The sequence below is a fragment of the Zeus faber genome (genome assembly GCF_960531495.2).
Source record: "Zeus faber genome assembly, chromosome: 7".
NCBI lineage: Eukaryota > Metazoa > Chordata > Actinopteri > Zeiformes > Zeidae > Zeus > Zeus faber.
The window spans coordinates 18,091,661-18,116,012 of NC_137203.1; the positions used below are offsets into that span (position 1 = coordinate 18,091,661).

At 44.8% G+C, this 24,352-nt stretch overlaps 1 protein-coding gene across 1 annotated transcript; it reads left to right on the plus strand.

Annotated features, from left to right (window-relative positions):
- Window positions 1-1,520: 1,520 nt before the first annotated feature.
- On the plus strand, window positions 1,521-24,325 carry serinc5 (serine incorporator 5). Its single transcript, XM_080004048.1, has 12 exons — window positions 1,521-1,701; window positions 11,371-11,538; window positions 16,680-16,858; window positions 17,557-17,645; window positions 17,880-17,973; window positions 18,440-18,651; window positions 19,489-19,581; window positions 19,872-19,998; window positions 20,831-20,900; window positions 21,193-21,244; window positions 22,215-22,356; window positions 22,472-24,325. Exons 1-12 carry the CDS (start codon window positions 1,675-1,677, stop codon window positions 22,614-22,616), a joined length of 1,398 nt encoding a protein of 465 aa, XP_079860174.1. The 5' UTR covers window positions 1,521-1,674; the 3' UTR covers window positions 22,617-24,325.
- Window positions 24,326-24,352: the final 27 nt, after the last annotated feature.

The window sequence follows — 24,352 nt, forward strand, 5'->3', positions numbered from 1 at the left end:
CAGGGCCACGCAGTGGACCGGAGATCGCTCCCTCGCCACTGTCCCGATCCAAGGCGGAACGGGACAGTCCCTTAACATAGTTTTGTTTAAAGGTTTATTTTCGTAAAAGTAGGAAACAAAAACGAAAATAAATACATCTAAAATAAAAACAGGAAAACCGATGGGGCGTGCTGCTATCTAGAGGAGTAAAAAACTCCACTCCCAATTCTCTTGAGTTGTGTACGCGTTTCTAATTTTCCATACAAGACAGAAAATCAGAAAACAAAATCAATCTGTTCAGCCTGAACCCCGCGCGGCGTACAGCACCAACATTTCAGTCAGCTGTTTTGATTTTGCCCGCGCGCCAATGTATTTGCATTTGGTCCTTTCAGACGGAAATAATGTACGCGCTTGTTTGCATATGGAGCGTGAGATCCGATCACTGGAGGCGCATGGTGTAAACAGGGCTGTAAAATACATAACATTAACTCTGGGTCAGAACTAAGCTGGTCCATCCCTTTTTAAAAATAACAACATACCGTACACACTGTGCTCCATAGAGTTCAGTGTGTGTGATGTTGTGAGTGGCCTCTCAGAAGTGATCAAAGGTTTGACTCTTTTCCGACTCAGTTCTTGATGGGTCACTCAGTAAAAAAGATTTGCTCAATTTTACGATTCTAACTTTGTTTGATTCAGTCGGTGGAATGGACTTCTTCCCGCAAACGATGAGCCAGAGTCAGAGCGGGGTCGGTTTGGCTTAATTCTCTCAAAGTTCGTTATTTCGGGCAGAGAAATGCAAAATGTGAATAGCAATGAATTGACTTCTGTCATAATTATTTACTCAATATAAATTATGCCAAATGCAATTTTTTTTTTCTCTCAACATATCCTCAGTAATAATTTTCAATTTGCAAGTAAAAGATTATTTTGGATTCGGTGCCTATACCTGCACGCCTGCAAGAGTCTTGAACAAAACCAGCCCTACTCCCCCGGCTCCCCTTTTCTCCTAAATCTTTACGAATCGATCGACACTTACGACATGTGACATTAAGATAAAAGCATAAAAGATGAAGGCATCCTAATGAAATGATGTTAACATAACAAACATGACTCCACACTCATTAATACAATACACTCAACACGCTAACACGACATCTGGTAAATATAATAATATAAAAATAAATATATGTGAACAAAAAAAATAAAAATAATGGAATGTTAAAAAAAAAAAATAATAATAATAATAATAATAAAGAGAATAATAAAAAGTAACGGTTTGACAGAAAATGTAGGCAATAAAATCACTTACTAATTGTAAATAAGTCAAAATGATTGGGTAAGCGCGTCACCGCGAGCGACCGGTTACGACATGGAGGCGGTGGGCGGAGAGAGGGAGGAGCAGCCGGGGGGGGGGGCGGTGGTGGAGAGACGGAGGACGGAGCTCCGGATGGGGGTGGTGGAGAGATGGAGCCGCCAGATAGGGGTGGAGAGAGCGGAGTTGGAGAGGCAGAGACACGCACACACACCCACAGACACACACATACATCCACTCACCGGGGGCTGGAGATAGGCGCCTCGCTCCCTCCATGGAAATTGTATGAGCAAGAAAACCTCTGACTCCGTGAAGAAGAAGAAGAAGAAGAAGAAGAAGAAGAAGAAGGAGAAAAAAGTAGCTGCCCCCCAAGTCTCCCGAAAATGTGCGTCCCGGGATGCGTCTCCCAGGTAAGACCTCCAAATGAAGCCCGTCCCTTTGTGCGTGATACTGGCTTCCGTGCGGACCAGCAGCCCCCCCCCCCCCCCCCGAAGCACCGTCAGACCTCCCGGTTGAAGTCGGCGGGGATCCGGCCGCTCTTTCAACCCGTCGGGCTCGAAAAGATGTAACAAATATGTCTTTCCGTCGACTTCCAGATGAAGACGCCGATCGCAAAATGAATGAACAAGTGTCCCGTGCTCCAGGTGGTCGGTATTAAACGAAGCGTCCCGATTGTTGTGGTTGATGTTTTTATTTTTTAAACCAGTGTCAACGTTTCCGTCGAGGTTTGATGAACACCAACAGACCGTCAGACTTTTCGGATTGATTTGAATTCTGACCTGCGAATCGTACTTCCTATTACATTACATTCCATTACATACATCACATTACATACTTCACATTATATAAAATACATACATTTCATTACGTACATCACATTGCATACTTCACATTATATACATTACATTGCATACACTACATCCATACATACAATTCATTACTTACATTACATACACTACATTACACTACATTACATTACACACATTACGTTACACACATTACTTACATTACATTGCACACACTACATACTTTACATTACATTACACACATTACATTACATGACACTGTGTTCTATGAACTCAACACAAAGACCTCTGCCACATGGCTGGAGATGTTAATCTGTTTAATAATCTATCCATCTATCTGCCTCATGTTGGAAGTGATATGACTCTTGTTATGAAATGGCACCTCTGGTTGGAAAACAGTTCTTTGTGACCAGTCGCACACGTTGTTTCCAGTACTTTTTCTGTTGCGTGCATGATGCTCATGCACTTTTGCACGTACATAGTTCTTTGTGATCCATATGTCCTTTTGCTTAGAAGGGAGACTTCATAACGGATGTCGTCATTGTCTTTTTCCTTGGTCTCGTCGCCGTCGAGACTTTGCGAACTGACCGTGCAGATATATCGGCAGTAGCGCCAATAAAGGGATCCATTTTGCCTCACACCCGTCTCCGTCTTATTGAGGAAGCTCCACAGATCAACCAACCTGGGAGGGATATGTTTTAGGTTCCCAACACTCAGTAATGTTTTTATTGACACCAGACACTTCCACATTCTCACATTCCCCCCTCGTTTTGATGGTTTGTTCATTTCCTCTTGGGAGTGTGGTGGGGGCGATGGGTGGTTGTTGCTTTTCGGTTAGACTTGTGGAGAGGCGCAGCGTGGGAGTAGTTAATTCACGGAAAATGACCCAATCACATCTGACGCAGACCTTGTTGGGCTGTAAGTGAGTCTAGGATAGAGCACAGTCTAATGGAGCTTTTCTGGCACAACCAGACTGTTTCTGGGGACATGAACTCGAGGTTTTTGGACAATCCGCAGTTCCTGCTATCAATCGACACAAATGCACCCAATCTGCATCCAAGAGTCTGTGTGAGGAGGTTGTGAGCTGGGGCTCGGTGATATTGATAAAATGGCCACTGCAGTAATTACTGGTGCTTTCATAAGGTATTTCCCCACAAATGTCTGAGAAAACAGTCATTAGTCATGTGGATATTATGACCAAGCAGGCATTCCAGACAATATACACTCAAATATCGATATTATATCGATATGTGGCCCAGTTCGATTGTGAGGTGATGGACCCAAATAACCACCACTCCATCTCCAACCAATAATACAGAAATGAAGCCAGTCATTCTCAGATGGGTTTGGCTGCTACCGACGACGCAGGTCAGGCCTGCAGACAGTGATGGAGCGGTGATGGCTACTGAGGAGTATGTTTCAGCTATGGAACAGGTGTGAGAGAGCCGGCAAATACCCCGTCTTGTAAAATTATAGACTGATTTATAGCCTCACTACCCCCCACAAATCCCCTCTTGACATACTGAACATGAACATCTTGGGGTTTAAAGTGAAACAATATCGGACAGTTATGAAACAAAGGCCGACTCTCTGTGTGAGCTGCCTCGGCTAATGCCTTTCAGCTGTCCTCCAGGAATGCCGCCTATGTCAGCAGCAGCAGAGTATGTGTGTCCCACGGGGTTATAGGTTATCATGCATTCCCTCTAGTCTGCTACAGGAGGAGAGCCTTTCTCTGCCCTGTTTGCCTGCCTACTGACGCAAAATGTTGTCGATTTGGCTGACGAAATCCTGTGAAACACCTGCCCCGGTGCTGTTTATTTTATGTAGGAGCTCCTCGGGACAATAAGCCGGTGGCTCTGACGCCGTGTGATGCGTGTCCGACGGAGCAGAAGGTCCGCATGCCAGACTTGGCCAAACGAGGTCTGCCACGAGTGTGTGTTTCGACTCGGCCTCGCTCTCCACACGGACGGTTTCTGTGGTTACTCCTGTTGAGGACGCTTTGTCTGCGTCTGGACAAAGCTGTTCAATTTCAAATCTCTTTGCAGCTCAGGGTCTCTTATATTTTCCGTCTTGCTTTGTCTGTTGTCCGGTTCTTTTCTTTTCAACTGTCCCTCTCTCTCCCCCCTTACTCTGTTGTAGCTAGGGGGTATATTTGCAAGGAAAGAAAGTGTATGTGTGTGTGTCTGTCTGTCTGTCTGTCTGTCTGTCTGTCTGTCTGTCTGTCTGTCTGTCTGTCTGTCTGTCTGTGTGTCCAGAGAAATGAGAGCAGTGATACATTTCTGCTGTGTGTATTCAGCTGCCTGGCTATACAGACGATAGAGGAGCTGTGAGTCACAACAGAAAGGATTGGAGTAGAGTAGGTGTATCTTGAGAGCGTGAACTAAACATAGCTCAAAGGTTTGTGCGTGGCACCTTCTTTATTCCCTTTCTTTCCCCTCTCTCATGTCACTCTATTCTAACACAGAACATTTGTCATGTTTGAGATGCAGTGAGAGGGTGCACCTGAGCTTCATCTGAACCGTTGGACTTCAGTTATCAAATGTCAGCTGCAACTAAATTAAACTGCGAGGCAGCCAGCGCTAACTCGACTGTGCTTTGATACGAAGTATGACTTTGTTACTCCAAAACGTTTGCCTCACGCCTAGTGAATAAAGCATCTGGAACATTGCTTCATTCTTTCATTCTGGTTGCTGTTATGCAGTCGCGTTTTGTGTTTCCAGAACCGATGAGACAAAGTCACGGCCTTAAAAGTTGAGTTTTTCCCCCCGTTTTTTAAACCTACTATGGACTTTTGCAGTGGAAACTAGTGTCTAGTGCTACCACAGTAATGTTTCTTTTTTGGGGGGGGGTGGGTATGAAGATCCATCGCATGCTTTCGCATTTTAATGTATTACAGTTTTATATAGTTGTATAACAGTAATGCACATTTTCTTTTTCTTTTTTCTTTTTTTCTTTTTCTTTTTAATGACCGAAAAACCCTTTGATACCCTACACCATTTTTTTCTTAAATAAAGTAAAACTGTTTTTTTAAATGACCAAACACCATGGTAGGAACATTTAGAAAACAATTTCACCTTATTTCACCTAACAACGTTCTTAACGTGGCAATCCGGCCGATTCCAATCACAGAAACATGGCTGCACTTGATTGCATGTATCTCTAGTGTTGATTAAAACAAAATAAACCTTTTATTTATGATGAGCATGTATGGTGAACAAAGCATATCTTATAATTGTTCAGTATTACCATACTAAAGAGAGGGATTGGAATTTCTTGTTAATCAGCACCAGCGGGTGCTCTCGGTGATGTTGCTCTGCGTTGTTTGCTGTTCCCTTCCTTCAACACTAGCTGCCTCTGTTTTGCTGTCTCTTGTGCTCCGCTGCCCTTGATGCAATAAGCGACCTAATTTTGCAACAAGCGCTGCGTACGTTGCCCGAGCCGTCACGTCTGCTTGCCTCTATGCTAAAGGTTGCCCCCAGCAGCGAGGTCGTCGCTTTCCTATTTGTTTAATAATGGAGCTTATTCACGGAGCCCTCCGCTGACCACTGGAAAGGCTTAGAGGCCAGAGGATGAGCCCGACAGATGGAAAACAGCAGAGCGGTGATCATCAACGTGCTAGATCACAAACCATGTTGTTTTACTGGGCCCTAAATGCAGACTTGTTTGTGTCGCTGATTTGAGCCTCTCAAAGCGATGCTCGCTGACCAGGGTCACACTCAAAGTTTGTCATGAGAAACATTTGGTCTTTCTCAATGGGTTCATTTCCTGTAGATGTTCCTCGCATAAGGCTGGAGTTAAGAGGTTTTGACGCTTAATTCCTGCGACAGCTGGAAAACAGCACAATTGAGTCGAACGAGGGGGGGACTGAACCAAAACAAAGAGAGGTTGAAAGCAGGAGAGGACAGGGTGGGAACAAAAACAAGGGATGGGGACAATGAGCCAGAGAAAGCAGAGTGGGGGCGGATGAAGGAAGTGAGAGGGAGAATGAAACGGAGCTTCCAGGCTGAGGGAGAGGAAGAGGGATCTCTTTGTCCCTGGAGGGTTTTAGCGTCACAACAGAGTGTGTGTGTGTGTGTGTGTGTGTGTGTGTGTGTGTGTGTGTGTGTGTGTGTGTGTGTGTGTGTGTGTGTGTGTGTGTGTGTGTGTGTGTGTGTGTGTGTGTGTGTGTGTGTGTGTAAGGGGGCTGTTTGCTCTTCTGCCTTTTTCGGCCCCTGTCCTATTTTGCTTTGGGTGGAGATGGCGATACGCACACACAGGGTGAAGGCATCCGCCATGCTGTCAAACCTACTGTCGACGCGCTGGTGGATGTCCGTAGGAAGAGGTGGCGTGCGTTGCCACGGATACTCTTTTGTCCCCGGCGTGGTAGAATTCCTCACTCGACATTCTCTCCTCCTAGACACCCCGCCTCCCACTCCCCACTTGCTGTGTGGAGTCTACTGGTAAAACACCCCCCCCCACTAATGAAATCTAAACACCCATACAGCTCTAATCGTCCTGTCTTTTCTCCCCCCTGCTTACGCTCAATCTGTTGTGGCTAATTAATAGCCCATTGAATAAGAGATGTGGGTAAGGCGGAGACAAAGTGGAAGGCTTATCCTTTTAAATCTGTGTGTAGTCCGAGTCGTAACACTGGCCTCCAGGCCCACAGAATGGACCCGTCACCGCGGATTACACCCAGTCGCCATATGAAACCAAGGCCTTACCACTTGATACCTATATGCATCAAGTGAGTGCATTGCAATGAGCAACACACGTAAATGAAACTTTTTGGTCCGAAACATTGTTGGGGGGATCGTCCCAATTTTCAAAATTGTAATTTAATCTAATTTAAATGAATAATCAATATGGTCCTTTTTGCCATTCAAGCCTATTTTCCATGGCCTTAGATTTGGTGCATTCTCTACAATAGTACACCATGTGCAAAGCATCGAACAGCCTCGTTGGAACTGGTAGGGATTTAGAGTCTTCATGGGCACCCAAGCCGGGCTCATACTATTAGAACCTGTTAGACTCAATGTGCTTCACATTACAAACATGTCATACAAAAATAAAACAGGATTAAGGATAAAGGACTAATAATGATAGTGAAATCGATAATTGTGAGGTGTCCTTTTTTTTTTTTTTTTTACAGTAGGAGGAATAAGTATCACAATTAATAGTAGAAAACTATCCCTTGTACATTCTTTGATAGTTGTCTTGGACTATGTTGGCACTTTGTTAAACGATCATGGGGGTCGATGTTTAGGGGAGCGTGCGTCTACTGGGATCATCTCTTGGCAAGCCCCATGGATGACCAAGAAGCTGCAGAAGGCATAACAGTTGAAAAGGAGAATTAATAATTTATTTCCTTTGATCATCAAAGCTGGAAAGGTTCGCCTGTAATGCGGCGGCATATCCCGTGCTGAAATGAGTGTAATGGTAATTGGTAAATATGAAGCGCCTCATGTGACCAGAGCCAAGATGATGAATTTAATGATTTATGGCATTTTGTGGAGCTGTATTGAGAGACACAGCCTTTTTTTTTTCCCCTAACTCTGAGAGAGACATGGGTGGTAAACATCATTAGTGGCTTTGCTTTCACATGGGAAGGGACTTCTTGGTATTCTTTATAGATAAAAACGTCTCCTTAGGAAAAACAAGCCTATTAGCCGCGTTTCCATCCAAAGTACCCGGAACTTTTAGTCCCAGAATTGTATTTTTTTTCAAGGAATTAAAAGGTTCCTTCAGCCCGTTGTAGTGTGCATTTCCACCTTTCCAAAGACCTGTCAAAGATTAGGGTTGAGAAAGCAAAGGCTCTTTTGAAAAAAAATAAAGGTGACTAATAAAGGGTATCCTGTGCCACTACAAACAAGTTCAACTGCTGAAAGTCCTCCGTGTTTACCTTGTTTCGGGTAAACAGGATTCGCGGAACCGCCTCCACTTTGGGTGGAAACGCAGCCTGCCGATGTCGATGTGTCGAAGCGCAATGAACCAAAAACAAACCGTACATACAGTAGAGGTGGGTGTATCGATACCAAAAGTATCAATTCTAGTTCTGTACCTCTTGTTTTGAAGATCGATTCTCGTGTCAATAGGATCGATCCCAAAAGAGGGATCGGTTTCTCTCGCCAAAATAAGTCCAATAGCTTTTTTTATTTTTCATTTATTGTACGTTTATATTTCTTTACTTGCATTTGCTTGGTGCCCGTCACTGTTCGCTTGGTGAACGGGAGATCCTTTCCACGCGCGCATTATGTAAACGCCCACACACTTGTTGGAGTGCCGCGTCACGCAGGAGAATTTGGTATCAATATCGGTGATCTGGCCCTGGTATTACTTGGTGTCGAATCAAAACCAAATTTTGCTGTATCATCCCTCCCCCCGGAACATACAGTGTGGCTGCAGATTTTTTTTAAATGGTGGCCGAAATAAAATGCTGGGAGTACTCGACCAATCATAAATGTTCAACGCTGCATCCCCACCCCCAAAGTTCCTGTACCTTTGAAAAGTACTACCCCCCCGAGTAGGGACTTTTTCGTCCCCAGAATAATGTCCCTGGAACTTCATTTAGACCCTGGTCCCTGTGATGGAAATGCACTGGAGTTCCTCCAAAGGTTCCTAGTTCCTGGGGAAATTTCCTGCGGTGGAAACACGGCTTTAGGCTTACCATCACACTTCAGGCAAAAGTGGCCCAAATTGCTCACACGTGACTCCGATCTGTTTTTTCATCGCAGTGTGAACAGCACAAATTACATGGACTCTGATCTTTTCAATTCAGAATTGAGCCACTTTCACATGTGGTCCCAAATCGGAGTATACAGGTCAGATCTTTTTTGCAATGCGACCTCACTCTGAACAGTGAAATCGTGGGGGGGGGAGTACCCCTGTGTTTCGAGAATAAACTCGAAATTCCGTCCCCAACTTCGGTACCGGCGGGCAGAGCAAGGCACATCGCGGCCGCCCGCCACCATTAAGCAGCGTATATGGTGCATGGAGGGAAAGCAGATAGTAGATCAATAAATAGATAAATAAACCCACCCGGTGAGGGGGCACCCAAACTCATGCGTTGGATGAATAGGACTGGATGTAAAAGTGTGTGTGTGTGTGTGTGTGTGTGTGTGTGTGTGTGTGTGTGTGTGTGTGTGTGTGTGTGTGTGTGTGTGTGTGTGTGTGTGTGTGTGTGTGTGTGTGTGTGTGTGTGTGTGTGTGTGTGTGTGTGTGTGTCCCCTCAGAGGGGAGCGGTCAGGGTGCAATTTGTGCACATTGTGTTTTTATTTCAGATGTATGTCGGTCCAAAGCCGCCCGACAACCACGCGCATTTGCCTGCCATGTTCACTTTGGTACGACAGCGTGCTGCCTGTGATTTCTTTGTAACTTCTGCACATACAGAACAAGCACAAGGGGACTGTGACACGTTCACACTGGAGTCTGATATTGGCCAAATTTAAAAAAATAATGTGAACAGCAAAACAAAAAATCGAATCTGAGCAATGAATCCGAATTGAGCACGGTGGCTTCCAGTGTGAATGTGGCCTTAGACTCCACTTGAGAGGCGCCGTTTGGAACTCACAAAAGACAAGTTTCCAAATATCTTGCATATTCTGAGATTGCTGCCCTGTTCAGTTTAACCAAAAAAAGCATTCTGTGGTGAGCCTATAAGTGTTTTATGGACGGGGAGATCTCGAGCCAGAATGAAACAGGAATGGAAGACCTACAGACAGACGGAGAGAGCCGGACATTTTGCCAGAGAAGAGAGCCGAGATTCCACCACGTGTCTCTTGTGTATCCATGAGCCTGCAAGCGTAGTGAAGATTACTGGCATTTGGAGCGTAACGTAGCACATCGGAGCATGTCTCACACTGGCTTAACTGTATCATCACTCCCAGGTCAGAATATACAGCTTGGCTTTGGATTCGAGCTGGTGTGCAGAGGCCTCAGCTCAGGCCTGTCCCCAAGTGACCACAGGGACACCCTGAATGGGACACATAAGTGAGGGGACCACACCTCCCACTAGCCACAGTGCAGAACATATTTAGAATTAAATTCGAAACATCAGTGTTGTCGAACCAGACATCGGGTTTACCATTACTGTGGCAACTCTGTGCCGTGGAAAAATTCAACTGCACGCTTCTAAATGAGTTATTATTATACCCATGTATGAGATTAATCAATAACGTATTGAATACACAACAACTGTTGACTTAGTCAGTTTATTCAGATTTCTGCAAGCATCGGTCACACAGTGTGCACTCAAGAGTCACAGCGTAGTAAAACTCAGTTCAACTGAGTTTCCATAGAGTATTTATCGCTGCGCTGCGCTTGGGCGGCCGCACACGGTATGCTCTGTCCCGTTGAAAGCAGATGTTAACTGCACAGTTTCTTGGCGCAGCTCTTGCTCGAAAGATAACAGATTCCTTTCGGGTTAGGGAGTCCGAAACTAGATGGCCTTGGAACATAGGCAGTATTTTCCCATTAACACAGTTCAGTAGTTTTTCCATTTGCACTTGGTTAAATCTTGTTAAGCGATGCAGAGTTTCATTGGTGATGGCAGTATTGCTGGCTATTCCAAGGCGATATCCATACATTGCTGTCACATTAGCTTTAGGTAATACTGCTTTGCTGAGACTGTATCTGCTGTGAAGTCTGCTCTCTGTCGCATCAGCCAAGGACAGAATCTGCCAAAATGTTCTGCCAAAAACCGTCGCGCTGTATCCAAAAGGCAAACCACAGACACGCGGCAGGAGGAGTTACCTCTGCCCACAGCTGTGTGTGTCCTGCTGGTTGGGTTGGGAGGAGGCTCACAGCGGCAGGGTGGGGCGGCCACGCCGGGAGACGCTGCACCGTGTAATTATCCAGCCTCGTCTTTCTGAAATAGCACACAACCTGTCCCTGTGAGGCCTTCCCTCCGTCCTGTCAGTTAGGAGAAAGGAACGTGTGTGTCTGTCTGTCTGTCTGTCTGTCTGTCTGTCTGTCTGTCTGTCTGTCTGTCTGTCTGTCTGCCTGCCTGCGTGATTGTGTGGGTTTACCGTTGAGGGCTTAATGTGAAACTATATCGATCCTTAATGGATCATTTCTCATTTTTGTTTGTTTTGTTCCACACAAACACCCACACACCCACCCTCTCCTCCTCGCCCCAGTCCTGACGGAGGTCAAATTGCAGGGTCGGACGTAGAACATCGATTGCATTTCCACTCCACATATACCGACTCACATGGGTGTGTCGGTATATGTTCAAGATGGCCTTACGATCCCAAAACGTGTCCTGAGCTCACGTTCTGTGTCCTCTGTCCTCAGCTCGCCTTCTGCTGCGGCTCGGCCCCGTGTTACTGCTGCTGCCGTCTTTGTCCCAGGATCAAGCAGTCGTCCTCAACACGCATCATGTACGCCTTCTATTTCCTCCTGGTGACGCTGGTCTCCATCATCATGATGTCGCCGACAGTGGAGCAGGCGTTGAAAAGCTATGTAAGCACATTACACACCTACACCTATGACATTCCACTGCATATATGTATGATCGTATTTTTATGTACAGGTATGTGACAAATAAACATCTTGAATCTCTTAAACATACACACACATACACACACACATACACACACACACACACACACCTACACACACTAACAAAATCCGGATTGAGTGGTTGAAATATATTTGGATCCAATTTATTCTTTATTTTTTGATAATGGATTTTTGATATTCAATCTGTAAATTAATATTATATAATTTCAGGTTTAGTTTGATATTATCTGAAGTCTTGGGTCTTGGATCTTGGCTAGTGTGTGATCACCCGTCCTTGCGAAATCCTATTGTGTGTTTGTGCAGTACTTGGATGGAACACGGTCTTTTGAAAGTCTGTTGGCGTGTCCGTAAAGTTTTCTGAAGGGCTCTCCGCCTACTTTGTGCAATGTAACTTGGAACTTGGGTAAAAACATAAGGAGCTTGATTTTCTGTGTTTTCAGCAGGCTCTTGATACCAACCTCCTTTTTAAAAAACGTAATGAAAGAATCCCACCAAGTCCGCCACTCCCTCGCTGTAATTGCCTGGTTACTATGAGATCCCAGATTACCACCTGGGATTTCCTGTGTGTAATTGCATGGTGAGCAGGCTGACTGGTGCTTTTCTTCAGTCTTTCTTATTTTATGCTGTGGGTGTGACTTACGGAGAGATGGTCTGGGTTGGTTTGGTTGCTCAGGTGAACTCAACGGTATACAGGTGTAAGTATACTCAGACGAGCATAACCTCTCAGGTCAAACAAAGTGTTGAGAGGTGAACATAAAGACAGTTCTGCTATTTTTCCGCTCACACCAGATGTAAATAACTTTGTGAGGGTAACAAGGATTTAAGTAGGCACTATTCTTCAAACAAGGAAAGAACTTGGAAAAGAACCGCCGGCAAGCATGTCCCTGAACATTGTTATCAGGATACTGAAGGCGAAACACATTCACAATGTTATAGTGACAAAGGCCCTGTTTACACCTGACATCAACATGCGTCTTGAGTGATCCGATCACAAGTGGACAGCTCTTAGGTACGTCCGTTCACACCCGGCATTAGAATGCATCTCGAGTAACAACTTGTGATCGGATCTCACTTCCCCGCTCTCTATGTAAATAAAAACTACATCCCAAGCATTTTCGAGGTGTTATATTTTACGATCGCATTGCTGTCATGATCGACTGTACCCGGGTACCTGCAGCTTTTTGGAAATCTCATAAATCGGCCGGTTGCGATACAAATCCTCCAGTTTCCGTTGTACTGGCTCTTCGGCCCAAATGGCAAACAGACAGCGTGTTTCTTATGTACTTCATCCACGAGAATCCATTTTCCCTGTTGCAGCTTCTTGTTATATTGCACTTTAATATGACACCGCTGGCGTGCCAATGAGTACGTACGTAAAGAATGTGGCCGGACCACCTCCGAATGTGGTCTGAGCGATCGGATCTCAGTGCGTGCTCAATGCGTCTCGGGCGCTTTCACACCTGTGCTTAGAGCTGTCCACTTGTAATCAGATCACTTGTAATCAATCAATTGTACTCATCCAAGACGCATTTTAATGGCATGTGTAAACAGGGCCAAAATAACCCAGAAAAGGAAGTTTAATTCTTTCCCAATTCATCCAACTGTCAGGGTTCTGACCAACTGTGAATCAAAAGACGACGTGTGATTTGGACCAATTCCAGAAAGGGGAGCGTCAGCGAGCTGCAAAGCGATGAATAATTCACACAGGAGGGTTGTACATAGTTACCAGGGCACAACCCACAACAATGTATTTTTTCTTTAAATGTCTTGCACCAGTTCCTACTAAAGCCTAAGCACTTTTAAAAATGGTAACTTGTTACTGCTCGAAAGTTATTCCTAAAACACCTTGATGGCCCCCTGTGCATGTGCACTCAGCTTTGGATAAGAAAGACCTGAAAAACACGCAGCAATGTGTTAGAGCTGTCGCTTCCCTTTCTTCCTTGTTGCTTGCTATTATGTCCTGAATGGTAACAGGACTCCCCCCCCCTTTTGACATGCTGTATTTGGGGGAATTCCAGTTGAAAGACTTCAGTGGGAAAGCTGTTGATACTGCAGGAGGTTGTTATAATGGAGATATCATGTCTTGAATTGGCCGCTGTGCGCCGTGTGAGTCAGGGTGTTGGACACGACTTCTGGCATGAGGCACAGTGAGACGCTCGGCGTGTCCTAGGACGCTGGCCGTGCTCCACACAGAAAGGCCACTCCTGTCCGCTTGTGGGATATATACTACATCATACCAGAACGGACAATGTGTCTTTTCACCTTTCCATCTCTGGGAAGAGTACATAGAATGGACAGTGTTTCTATGGCGATGACTGCTGACTACCCAGCACAGCCTGAGAGCGGGGGGTTTTTTTTTTGGTTTTTTTTCATCAATCTCTTTCAACCGCCTTGCCATCTCTCTTCCTCTGCCAGTGTCTACAGTAGAGTAGAAAGAGGACTCCCCTCCACGCAGCTCCTTGTGAGAGAGAGCCCCTGGAAAAGGCCCATCCAGGCACAAAATGGCTTTTGATAGCCTCACACAATGCCTGCTGAGTGGAGCCTAGCACAGTGGTCAATCACACACACATGCACACACACACACACGAACACGCACAGTGTCACAGTGGGAAGTCCCAGCTAAAGAGAGCAGCTATTGTGTTTTTGAGAGGGCTTGGTCTTTTCTGCCTAGATTTACAGCAGCCTGACACAGCCGACCCTTCTCTCTCCCTCTTTGGAGCGCCGCACCATGGACATGCTAATACGGTCCCTTGCATTTGAGACAAAAGCTTAAAAAATAGACCCTTTACTCTGCTTACAGATCTGGCTCCGGAGTCTCTTCTATACACAAAAACCGATGAGATATATCCACTAGCGAGCGCCTTTTTTTTTTATTCATCTGGTTTTCTCACTATACAGCGGGGTTAAATTCAAAATCTTTGGCAAAGAGAAAGAGAGCTGCCGCTCGAAAAGCATCGAGCAATATAACACATTTAGTGCACATTTAAAGACATCCCTTAATCTCTCCCTTCCACCCTTCTACAGTCAGACGTAACAGACGAGAGACATTTTAATCTACGGTTCTGAGACTGCGGAACTGGGATAAAGGGTTATGTCATCCTATGTCGTTTCCGGTGATATTGTCATTATGATGCCTGCGAAATTCTATTTGTCATTTGAATTTCACACTAGACTAGGTGAAAATGAGCCATTGGCAGGCAGTTATAATGTAACTCAACAAGAACAGTACAAAGAAGTACAATAATAAATGATTTGAGACGACATATACAGTATGAAATGCACAAGCAAGTTATTTTTTTATTCGTCACCTAAACAGCGGTCTCAAACTACAGGCCCGGGGGCCACCTCCAGCTCACCACACAATTTGTTGCGGCCCGCTACATGTTTATAAAATATTGTTAAATCTGGCCATAAAATACATTTTAATTGCGAAAAGAATGCATACAATTTTACTTAATGTTTTCAGCATACAAAACTGAACAAAACAGAAAGCAGAAAGTTTGTTTTTTTTATAGCCTTTTTTATTTTTATTTGATTTTGTATTAAATTATTATTCAATTTCATATCTTTTTATAACAATTATTTAACTTATTTCCTATTTTGGTCAGAATGTGAATTGTTGATACAGAGGTTTAATGTTTAAGGTTAATAATCACTGTGGCCGTTTTGCCTGCCACCCGCGCGGCGTTTTCAGGGCCCTCCGACGCAGACACACAGGCAGAGATGTTGCAAACACACCAGTTTATCGTAGAGCGTGGCATGATGTAACAAGCCGGGAGCAGATGGACGCATGTCATGACGGAGGCTCTCTTCGTGTCTGTGTGTGTGTGTGTGTGTGTGTGTGTGTGTGGGGGATGGGTGATTTACCTGTTGCTCATTGATTGCTCTGACGGGCAACAGGCGTACAGCCACCCTAGGCCCAATTGCCTAAACCCAAGACAGGTGTGGCTGCTTAAACCACTCCACCCCCCACACCACAATCTACAGTATCTATCTGTCTGTCTGTCTGTCTGTCTGTCTGTCTGTCTGTCTGTCTGTCTGTCTGTCTGCCTGCCTGCCAATTCACAAATGCAGAAAAGTTTATTTTTCCATTGATGTTCAATGTACCCCCTCCCCCCCAGGAGAGCTCAATCTGTCCAGTGGCCCCCAGGTCATTTGACTTTGAGACCCTTGACCTAAACTAAGACGGAAGACAGCGTCAATCATGTGGGTAAACACAGCCACGCACATTTGAGCTCCGTTAGAAGAAATCATTTCATTTTATTTTCTTGAGCATTTTTTCTTTGAACAATGAACAATGATTTTATAAAAAAAAAAAAAATCCTTTCAACTCTCACATTGACTTGTTCTCATTGAACTTCAACCCTGCAGAGGTTTTTGAACTCTGATTGGAAGCCAGAACCTCATATGTTCCCATCACATTTTAGAAAGCTGAAATGTCAGCGAAAAACATCGACCTCCTCGAAGTGCGGGAATACTGTATATCATCATATTATTTTCAGTCAACACCCTCACCCCTCACCCCTCACCCCTCACCCCCCGTCCCTCATCCCTCATCCCTTATCCCTGAGGTCTTTCAGCTCAAGGCCCAGCATGATGACGATTCTCCGGCTGTCTTTACAGGCTCTGTGGCTCAGCTTTTATGCACCTCTCCCTCTTCCTCGTGACATAAATACTTTCATCCTCTTCACGTCACGACTCTCTTGGCTCCGTTTCTCTCCTTATTCCTTTACCCCCCCCCCTCCTTATAAATGGGTGAAAAGAAAAGAAGCGGGTAATGTATTCATCCTCCTTTTTGTCGGTGCACGCTGACAATTGGCTGCGAGGGCCCCGTAACGGCCCTTGGAGAACGAGGGATGAAAGAGGGGTTGAGGGGGAGAAAGAGGGGTTGGTGTCACCGCTTGTTGCCTCTTTCTGCTCCTCTTAGAGGCGTGACGCTCCACATGTACAAGGCGGGCAGGGCTTTTTCTCTGAGGCAGCACACTGATGTTGTCTTTTCAACATGGTAATAAGTGTGTGTGTGTGTGTGTGTGTGTGTGTGTGTGTGTGTGTGTGTGTGCGTGTGCGCGCGCCCGCCCCAGTTTCCCTTCTACAGTGACATCTGTGAGCGCCTGTACGCCGGGGAGGACTGCGAGGCGCTGATGGGCTACACGGCCGTGTACAAAATCTGCTTCGGCATGGCCAGCTTCTTCTTCCTCTTTGCCATCTTCACGCTACGAATCGAGAATAGCGCCAACTGCAGGGCGGCCTTACACAACGGGTAAGTGTGTGTGTGTGTGTGTGTGTGTGTGTGTGTGTGTGTGTGTGTGTGTGTGGGGGTGGGGGTGGGGGTGGGGGTGGTGCTGGTGGTGTGGGTGTGTGACCTTGATCTTTCTTTGGGTGGCGGTCCGTCTATGAAGCACTATCTATTTATAATGACAAATCTAGATTGACTCGTAACTGACCTTGCTAAAGCTGCCTGCAGACACAGCACGTTGCGTGGAGTCTACAAGGGTCCCCATATAGTCATTTCAAACTTATGAAATGGCTTAATATTGTCTACATATGTAAATAAATAAAGTAATCACAAGAATATATTATTATTTATATTATTTCGCCAGGTGCATTCACATGTACAGGAATATGTCAGTGATTATTGGTGCATGTCTATTAGCATTTTAAAAGCTTGACAGGCTGAGAAATGCTAATAAATTAAAAAAAATCTGAATAATAATATGAATAAAATTGAATAAAAAGTAAAGTTAAAATTAAAATAAAAATTGCCAAATACAAAACAAAACAGAAATAGTCAACTACATAAAAATACACGTTTCAACACCCGAAAACTCCCAAACATTCATAGAATTCATACCAATATTTCCAGGATGCTTGTACTGTCTGTACTTTGTGTGTAATTGTATTTGTGTCTTTTCCCACGTCAAGCACAGCCTCTCATAATATCAATTTCTTGAATTGCAGGTTCTGGTTGCCAAAGTTGATCTTTTTGGTCGGGTGCTGTGCTGGCGGCTTCTTTTTCCCAGACAAAGATGAGAAGACGTTTCTGGAAGGTACGGGCCAAAGTCCTCCGCTCCAGCCCCGTTCCGTAATTCAAATTAAAGTGCCTTGAGCCGCCGCTCTCCATCAGATACACAAAGAAAATCCCTGGCAGTTAGCGCTCGGAAAATGGACGGGACTGTGCACGTCTGCTCGCTATTTCCAGATTTCTTTCCATGAACCGGGTCATAACCACTTCCCCCCCCCCCCCCCCCTCTCCCTGTGTGCCCTTCCATTGGCCACCACAGTGTGGCGCTACATAGGAGCTATAGGCGGGTTCGGGTACCTGCTCATCCAGCTCATGATGCTGGTGGAGTTTGCCCATAGATGGAACACAAACTGGTAAGGACAATGTGTCTCTCTCTCTCTCTCTCTCTTTCGAGTTGCATTGATTTGAGAAATATTCCTGAATATTTTTTTATCCTGAAGTGAAATATATCATATACACAAATACAATACAAAATATATGACTTAATATCTCATGTACAGCGTATAATTTGTGACACCGGTGGTATTTAATTTAAGGTTGTATAATTTACCATCAAAGACTTGATGTTACAATTTTTGAATCGATTCGGAAAATGGAGCGTTGAGAGTGGAGTTTTGTGTATTTTTGGGGGGGTTGGCAGCCAGCCAGACTCCGCACATGTACAGGATGCACATGGTTGCATTTCCTTTTTGGGGGGAAGCGGCCCTCGCCTGGGCAGTGCTTTTTGCCGCTGCCGCATCTTTTCTTCGCTCTTCCATTTTTTTTGTGTCATTGTTTTCTTCACACGTAATATTTTTGCGCTTCCCGCTCACCTTCCAGGTATTCCGGGGTGAAGTACAACCGCCTGTGGTACGCGGCCCTGGCCCTGGCCACCCTGGTGCTGTTCAGCCTGGCGGTGGGAGCCTTGGCCTTCATGGTCATGTTCTACACCCACCCCGTGGCCTGTCAGATCAACAAGTACTTCCTGGGCATCAACGCCACCCTCTGCATCGGCGTCTCGCTGCTGGCCATCTCCCCGTTCATACAGAAATGTAAGCGGTCACGCAGAGACATGCCGCAACTTGCATGACCCGTTTGTGACATGAAAGAGAGCAAAGTAATAATTTGCAGCTTTTTAGATCCTTTTATTTTATTTTTTTCAAGGAGCTTGATTCCTTTTTTATTTATTTATTTATTTATTTTTCCATTTCAAGGAATAGGCAGACATCAAAAGAACATCTCCCATTCCCCTCCAAAGTTAAAATGCATACAAGATAAAAAAAAAAAATAAACCACTGATTTAAAATTAAGCAGTGGCTGTAACCTTCACACTACAAGATAATAAAGCCGATTTTTTTTGGCCCGATTACCCCCATCCAACAAAATAAAATAAAACTCCTTCCACGGATGAGGGACAAACTCGCAGGTGTCTGTAATGCCATGGACACTCTACACAACTTCCAAAGTCGTCAGATCGCTGCACCGTTCACGCTACACAACTTTCTGTCTCGTGATCGGGGAAGTAATTGTGGTTTTCACACTACATGACTCTCCAAACTACGTTTTGTCACAAAAACACCGAAGCGACACCGTGCGCGAGACAAGATTTAACTTTTTATTCGATTCTTGATCACTGTTAATAAATGAATAAAGAATAAAAGCTGAATTAAGAAATATATTAAAAACCTAGAGAAGAAAAGTAAAAATAGGTATGTTGTGTTTCTGGACGTTGCTCCGTGCACTTGGTATTAGGAGAAAAAAAAAGTGGACGACTGGGTGCTGTGGCTAAACAAATAACATGTCCAGAATATAATACTATATAATAATATATACTAATCCAATTTAAGTTCAAGTCTTTGGGTGTTGAGACTCTCTCTGTGTCCCTGCAGTGCAGCCCACGTCCGGCCTGTTGCAGCCCGGCGTGATCAGCGTCTACGTGATGTATCTGACCTTCTCAGCCTTCAGCAGCAAGCCCAAAGAATGTGAGTGTGAGACCGGAGAGACAGAGCCGTTTGCTCTCACCGTTCAGCGAGCGGTTGGACTTTTCACTTTGTCTTCTCGCCGCTCGACCCTGAACCACCCGAGCTGTGACTTTCACAGACGACACGATGTTGCACCAAGGCGGCGGATATTTGTTTCATTGCGTAGTTGCTCCGCAGGGTGTAACGTCCTCCACCCGCTCTGCTGCTCTCGTTCACCGCCAAGCTCTTCACCCTCAACATTTCTCTGATTTGTTTCCCCTTGGTTTTTTCCACGCACACTCTCTTTCTAGACATGGAGATCAATGGCGTGAACACGACCGTGTGCATCTTTCAAGTCAAGTCCGGGACGGAAAACGACAAGAAAATGGTCAACATTTTAGGGGGGATCATCCTCTTCGGCTGCGTCGTCAACTCCTGGTGAGACGCACGGACACGCAGGCACACACTTAAAGTGGTAATCCGTAAGATTCTTTTGTTGAAAAGATCCCGTGGTTGATTTTTATTCCATGGTTTATTTAGCTGGCACTTAAACGAAGAAGCCATTCAAATGTATTTACGTTACGCGTGTGCCCCTGTACATACGCCGTTCCAACTGTTGGTGGCGGGGTCTGCCTTTTACTGTCACACTGCACTCACGAGAAGTGCAAGGCAGCTGCGGGGAATCCGAAAGAACATTTACAAAAAGAACAACACCCTCGGATGATAGAGTATCCCCACGGACTGAAATTTTTTTTTATTTATTTATTCTGGGTGTAATCCCCTCAACACAGACCATTTTATGGATTTCCACTTTAACTCAGGTTATGACTTCATAATTCCTCTCTTTTTGCGGCTCTACGCTACACTACATGTAAACACACGGACACCATTAAGTGGAGTGGAGTGCTCATAGATTGGGGCGTGGCTGGTATTTCTCCCCCACAGCGACGCCTCCCTCCCCTCCTACAGGGTGTGCAAAACGCGAAAATGATATAAAAGTACAGTAACAGATGACAGAGACAGGAGGGCTTTGATTGGCCGTCTCTCTGGAGAGGCCGCGTGTGGTTGGCTGCTGGCTCCGAGGGTGGACATGTGTTTCCCATCAGGCGGAGGCACAATGTCTCCTGTGGTCTTCCCCTAGCGTGGGGAAGTGAGACTCTCCAGCCACCGAAAACTGGAAATGACTGGAAAAAAATATCCTCTGACAGATTTCTCTCTTTCTCTTTCTCCCTGTCTATGTCTCTTATCTCCACCTCTCCTCTCCTTGTAGCTTGACGTCCAGCACCCGACGAAGCTCGGCGGCGCTACGGGCGCTAAGCACTAATGAGCCTGCGGCGGAGGTACACACAGACACACCCGGTTTTAAACGCTGTGTATAAATAAACACATTAACTACATCGGACTGGCAACTGTAAACATCCTTTTATAATTGCAAACTGAGTTGTAGGCGTGTGTGTGTGTGTGTGTGTGTGTGTGTGTGTGTGTGTGTGTGTGTGTGTGTGTGTGTGTGTGTGTGTGTGTGTGTGTGTGTGTGTGTGTGTGTGTGTGTGTGTGTGTGTGTGTGTGTGTGTGCGTGCGTGCGTGCGTTTTGAAATGATAACACAACATGGATCCTCGTCTCTTTTCCCGCAGAGAGCTCGCTGCTGCTTCTGTTTAGAAGAGGCTGCTGATGATAATAATGCAGGTGGGTAAGATATCCGTTTGTCCCGTGACTCTTATTGTTTTGCTTCTTATCTGGTGTGAGCTGCTCCTTCCCCGCTCGGAGCCTTCCATTTGCCATTTCTGCTTCTCACCGTTTCGCTCTCTTTTCTGCCCCGGGTGTGTTCTCATCTCTGAGTCATTTTCGCACAACAAAAACAACGGCCGCTCATTGTTATTCCTCAGCCCGATAGTGAGAAAGCATTGGTCAGCAAACAGAAATGATGTCACTGTTACTAGGAGGTTTCCACGGCACGGGCCAGTGAGCTAGTAGACAATTTTCAGAAGGCTCACACTGCCCTCTGTTGGAGAGGCCCAGTAGATAGATAGATACTTTATTCACTCCCCCCCAAATAAATAGGCAATAATAAAGAAAAAAAAGAAAATGGCAAAATATGGAAATTGGGGAAATGTACAATGTGGAAAATGGACTGTGGAACGTACACTATAAAAGATGACACAGAATCTAATCATAAACAACAAACTATGTGACCCTTAAAAAAATAACAGATAAATAATGCATGTATGTGACCCAAAAAATGAATAAAACTGAAAAATGTTTGCATATACAATAATTTTTGAAATAGAGCGGGCAGTGAACCAGAAAGCTGAACCCAAGATGAGAAAAGAGAAAATTGCTCATGTACAATAACCCGAATGACAAGGCCTGAATAACGGATCATTTCGTGCGGAAAGCTTATTTAACCGAGTGGGGGCCTGGTCTAGCACTCTAGATCTTGGCCGGTGAGCTCTAGACGTTGGAGTTTATAGTTCACCTCTGGGTTGGTCTCACGTTGGGGGTGTGCGTCCAACGCGGTGTCGTGTGTGTGTGTGTGTGTGTGTGTGTGTGTGTGTGTGTGTGTGTGTGTGTGTGTGTGTGTGTGTGTGTGTGTGTGTGTGTGTGTGTGTGTGTGTGTGTGTGTGTGTGTGTGTGCGTGTGTGTGTGTTCCATTCAGTTGACATCGAAGAAGAGTACGCCACGGGATTTAACTCCATGTACGACGAGAGAGATGGAACCGTCTACAGCTACTCCTTCTTTCACTTTGTCTTCTTCCTGGGCTCCCTCTACGTCATGATGACCATCACCAACTGGTTCCAGTATGTGATTCTCAGTTCTCCCGAGTCTCGGACTAAGAAAAGTCATACATTTGTTTTGTTTTTTCCATTATCGCTGGTAAACACTTGACCGTGTGGCGTTTCTGTTCCGCTGTAGCTACGACAATCACAAGATCGAGAAGCTGATGGATGGGAGCTGGTCGGTGTTCTGGGTCAAGATGGCCTCCTGCTGGGTCTGTCTTTTTCTATATTTGGGGACCCTCCTTCGGCCCATGATCTGCCCCAGGCGCTACGAGGCATAGCACTCTCACTCACTCACTCACTCACTCACTCACTCACTCACTCACTCACTCACTCACTCACTCACTCACACACACACACACACACACGCACACACACGCACACACACACACACACACACACACACACACACTAGACTGGAGTTAGGGTAATGTGGTCGTTGCTACGTGGCGATGCAGGGGTTTTCCAGCTGAGCCAAGGGACCACCATCCTCCACTGCCCTCAAACTCCCGCCCGACTCTTCTACCCTCAGCTCCTCAAACGAAGGTTTATACGTTGCCTTTTGGTTCCTATGCTAGTTTGGTTCCCTTGTTCGCTTTAATGCTTTGTTTGTTTTTTATACATTGGATATTTCAACTATCGATGCCTTGAGGGCCGATAATGTTTTTATTCGTATTTTATTTTTTCACTACAATGGAGTTTTTTGTTTTTTTTACCTGCAGAGTTTGAATTAAATGGGGCTGTGGGACTGACCACGCCATAACAGTCAGAAAGATCCTTGATCATCTCAACGTTGTATTATTATGTTGGCTCCCATGTTTATACCACATGTATTTCACATGTCACACTTGTGGGTAAAAGCTTTTTTTTTTTTTTTTTTTGCAAAAAATCAATCCCAGTTCATGTCGTGCTGAATTGCGATTCAGTGACTAAATTGGTGTGTCGTTTTCTCCGAACCTATTTTTTACAATTTCATCTCTCAGGCTCACATATCTAGATTGGTCTTTTCTAGTTCTATCTTGCTCCTCTTTTAGACGTTCTCTATGCAACTGAACAAGATGTAAGACACTAGTTTCTTTCAACACCAACTAGTTTTATCATTATTTTACCCTCAGTGCTCTTTTGTATTAAAACAGTTTCAGTTTAGTTTCAACCATTGTTTGTTTTTTGTTTTTTTTCCCCAAAATAAATCTGCCTTATCTATCAGTCAGTGGACTGCTACTGTCAGGACACAGCAGTCAGTGTGAAATGTTTTTTTTTTTGCCAAAGGTAGCTGTCAGGAAACACACTTAATTGTGATATATTTAAACCACTATATGGGGAGGGATAACCAGATCCAGTTCCTGTCTGCATGCCTACACACTTGAATTAGCTGTCTTGAGTTAGAAAAGGCTTTTTACTTTGGTCCCCTCAGTAGTGGAGAAAGCTTATAGGTGGGAGCCTTTATTATTCAACACTGGATGTTGAGTTAACTGGCCAAACAGAAATTACAGAAGCTGCGTTTGTAACTTTTCACTTTGCTTCGTTTATATCCTAAAGAATTTTAAGTATATGGTACACTTCGATTTCAAGTACTTCCCCCATATGTTTCCAACTCATCAACAAAAAGTGATTTTATATGTTTTTTGTGGTCTTGTTTTTCTACTGTACAAACCTGTTTTATACTAACTTATGTACTCTTATGTCTCTACTATATTTGTGCAGTTTGGGGAAATTTGAGCGTTTATTATTCTGTGTTCTTCAGGTTCTTTGTAAGATACCAGTCCGGACTCTCTTAGGCCTTTTTAAAAGTGTCTCTCTTTTTTTTCCTGACTATTTATACAACAGTTGAAAGAAAAAACGGTGCTCGGCTGTTCTGGTTTCAAACTTGAATATGTTAACAATCCTATGGAAGCAACCACAAAGAAGGCTGCAAACTGCCGTCATTTATTTCACCATGGTTGGTCTGCATTTCCCACGCTCTTTCAATAAAATACCAATTTCAACAGTCTGCAGTATGTGTATTCTCTGGCCCGGT

What these genes read in the sequence shown, in the direction of transcription:
- serinc5 (XM_080004048.1), top strand. Translation starts at nt 1,675, where the DNA reads ATGTGCGTCCCGGGATGCGTCTCCCAG. An exon ending in TCCCGGGATGCGTCTCCCAG is followed by an intron (nt 1,702 to 11,370) that starts GTAAGACCTCCA and finishes CTCTGTCCTCAG; the next exon opens with CTCGCCTTCTGCTGCGGCTC. An exon ending in TGCTGATGATAATAATGCAG is followed by an intron (nt 21,245 to 22,214) that starts GTGGGTAAGATA and finishes TGTTCCATTCAG; the next exon opens with TTGACATCGAAGAAGAGTAC.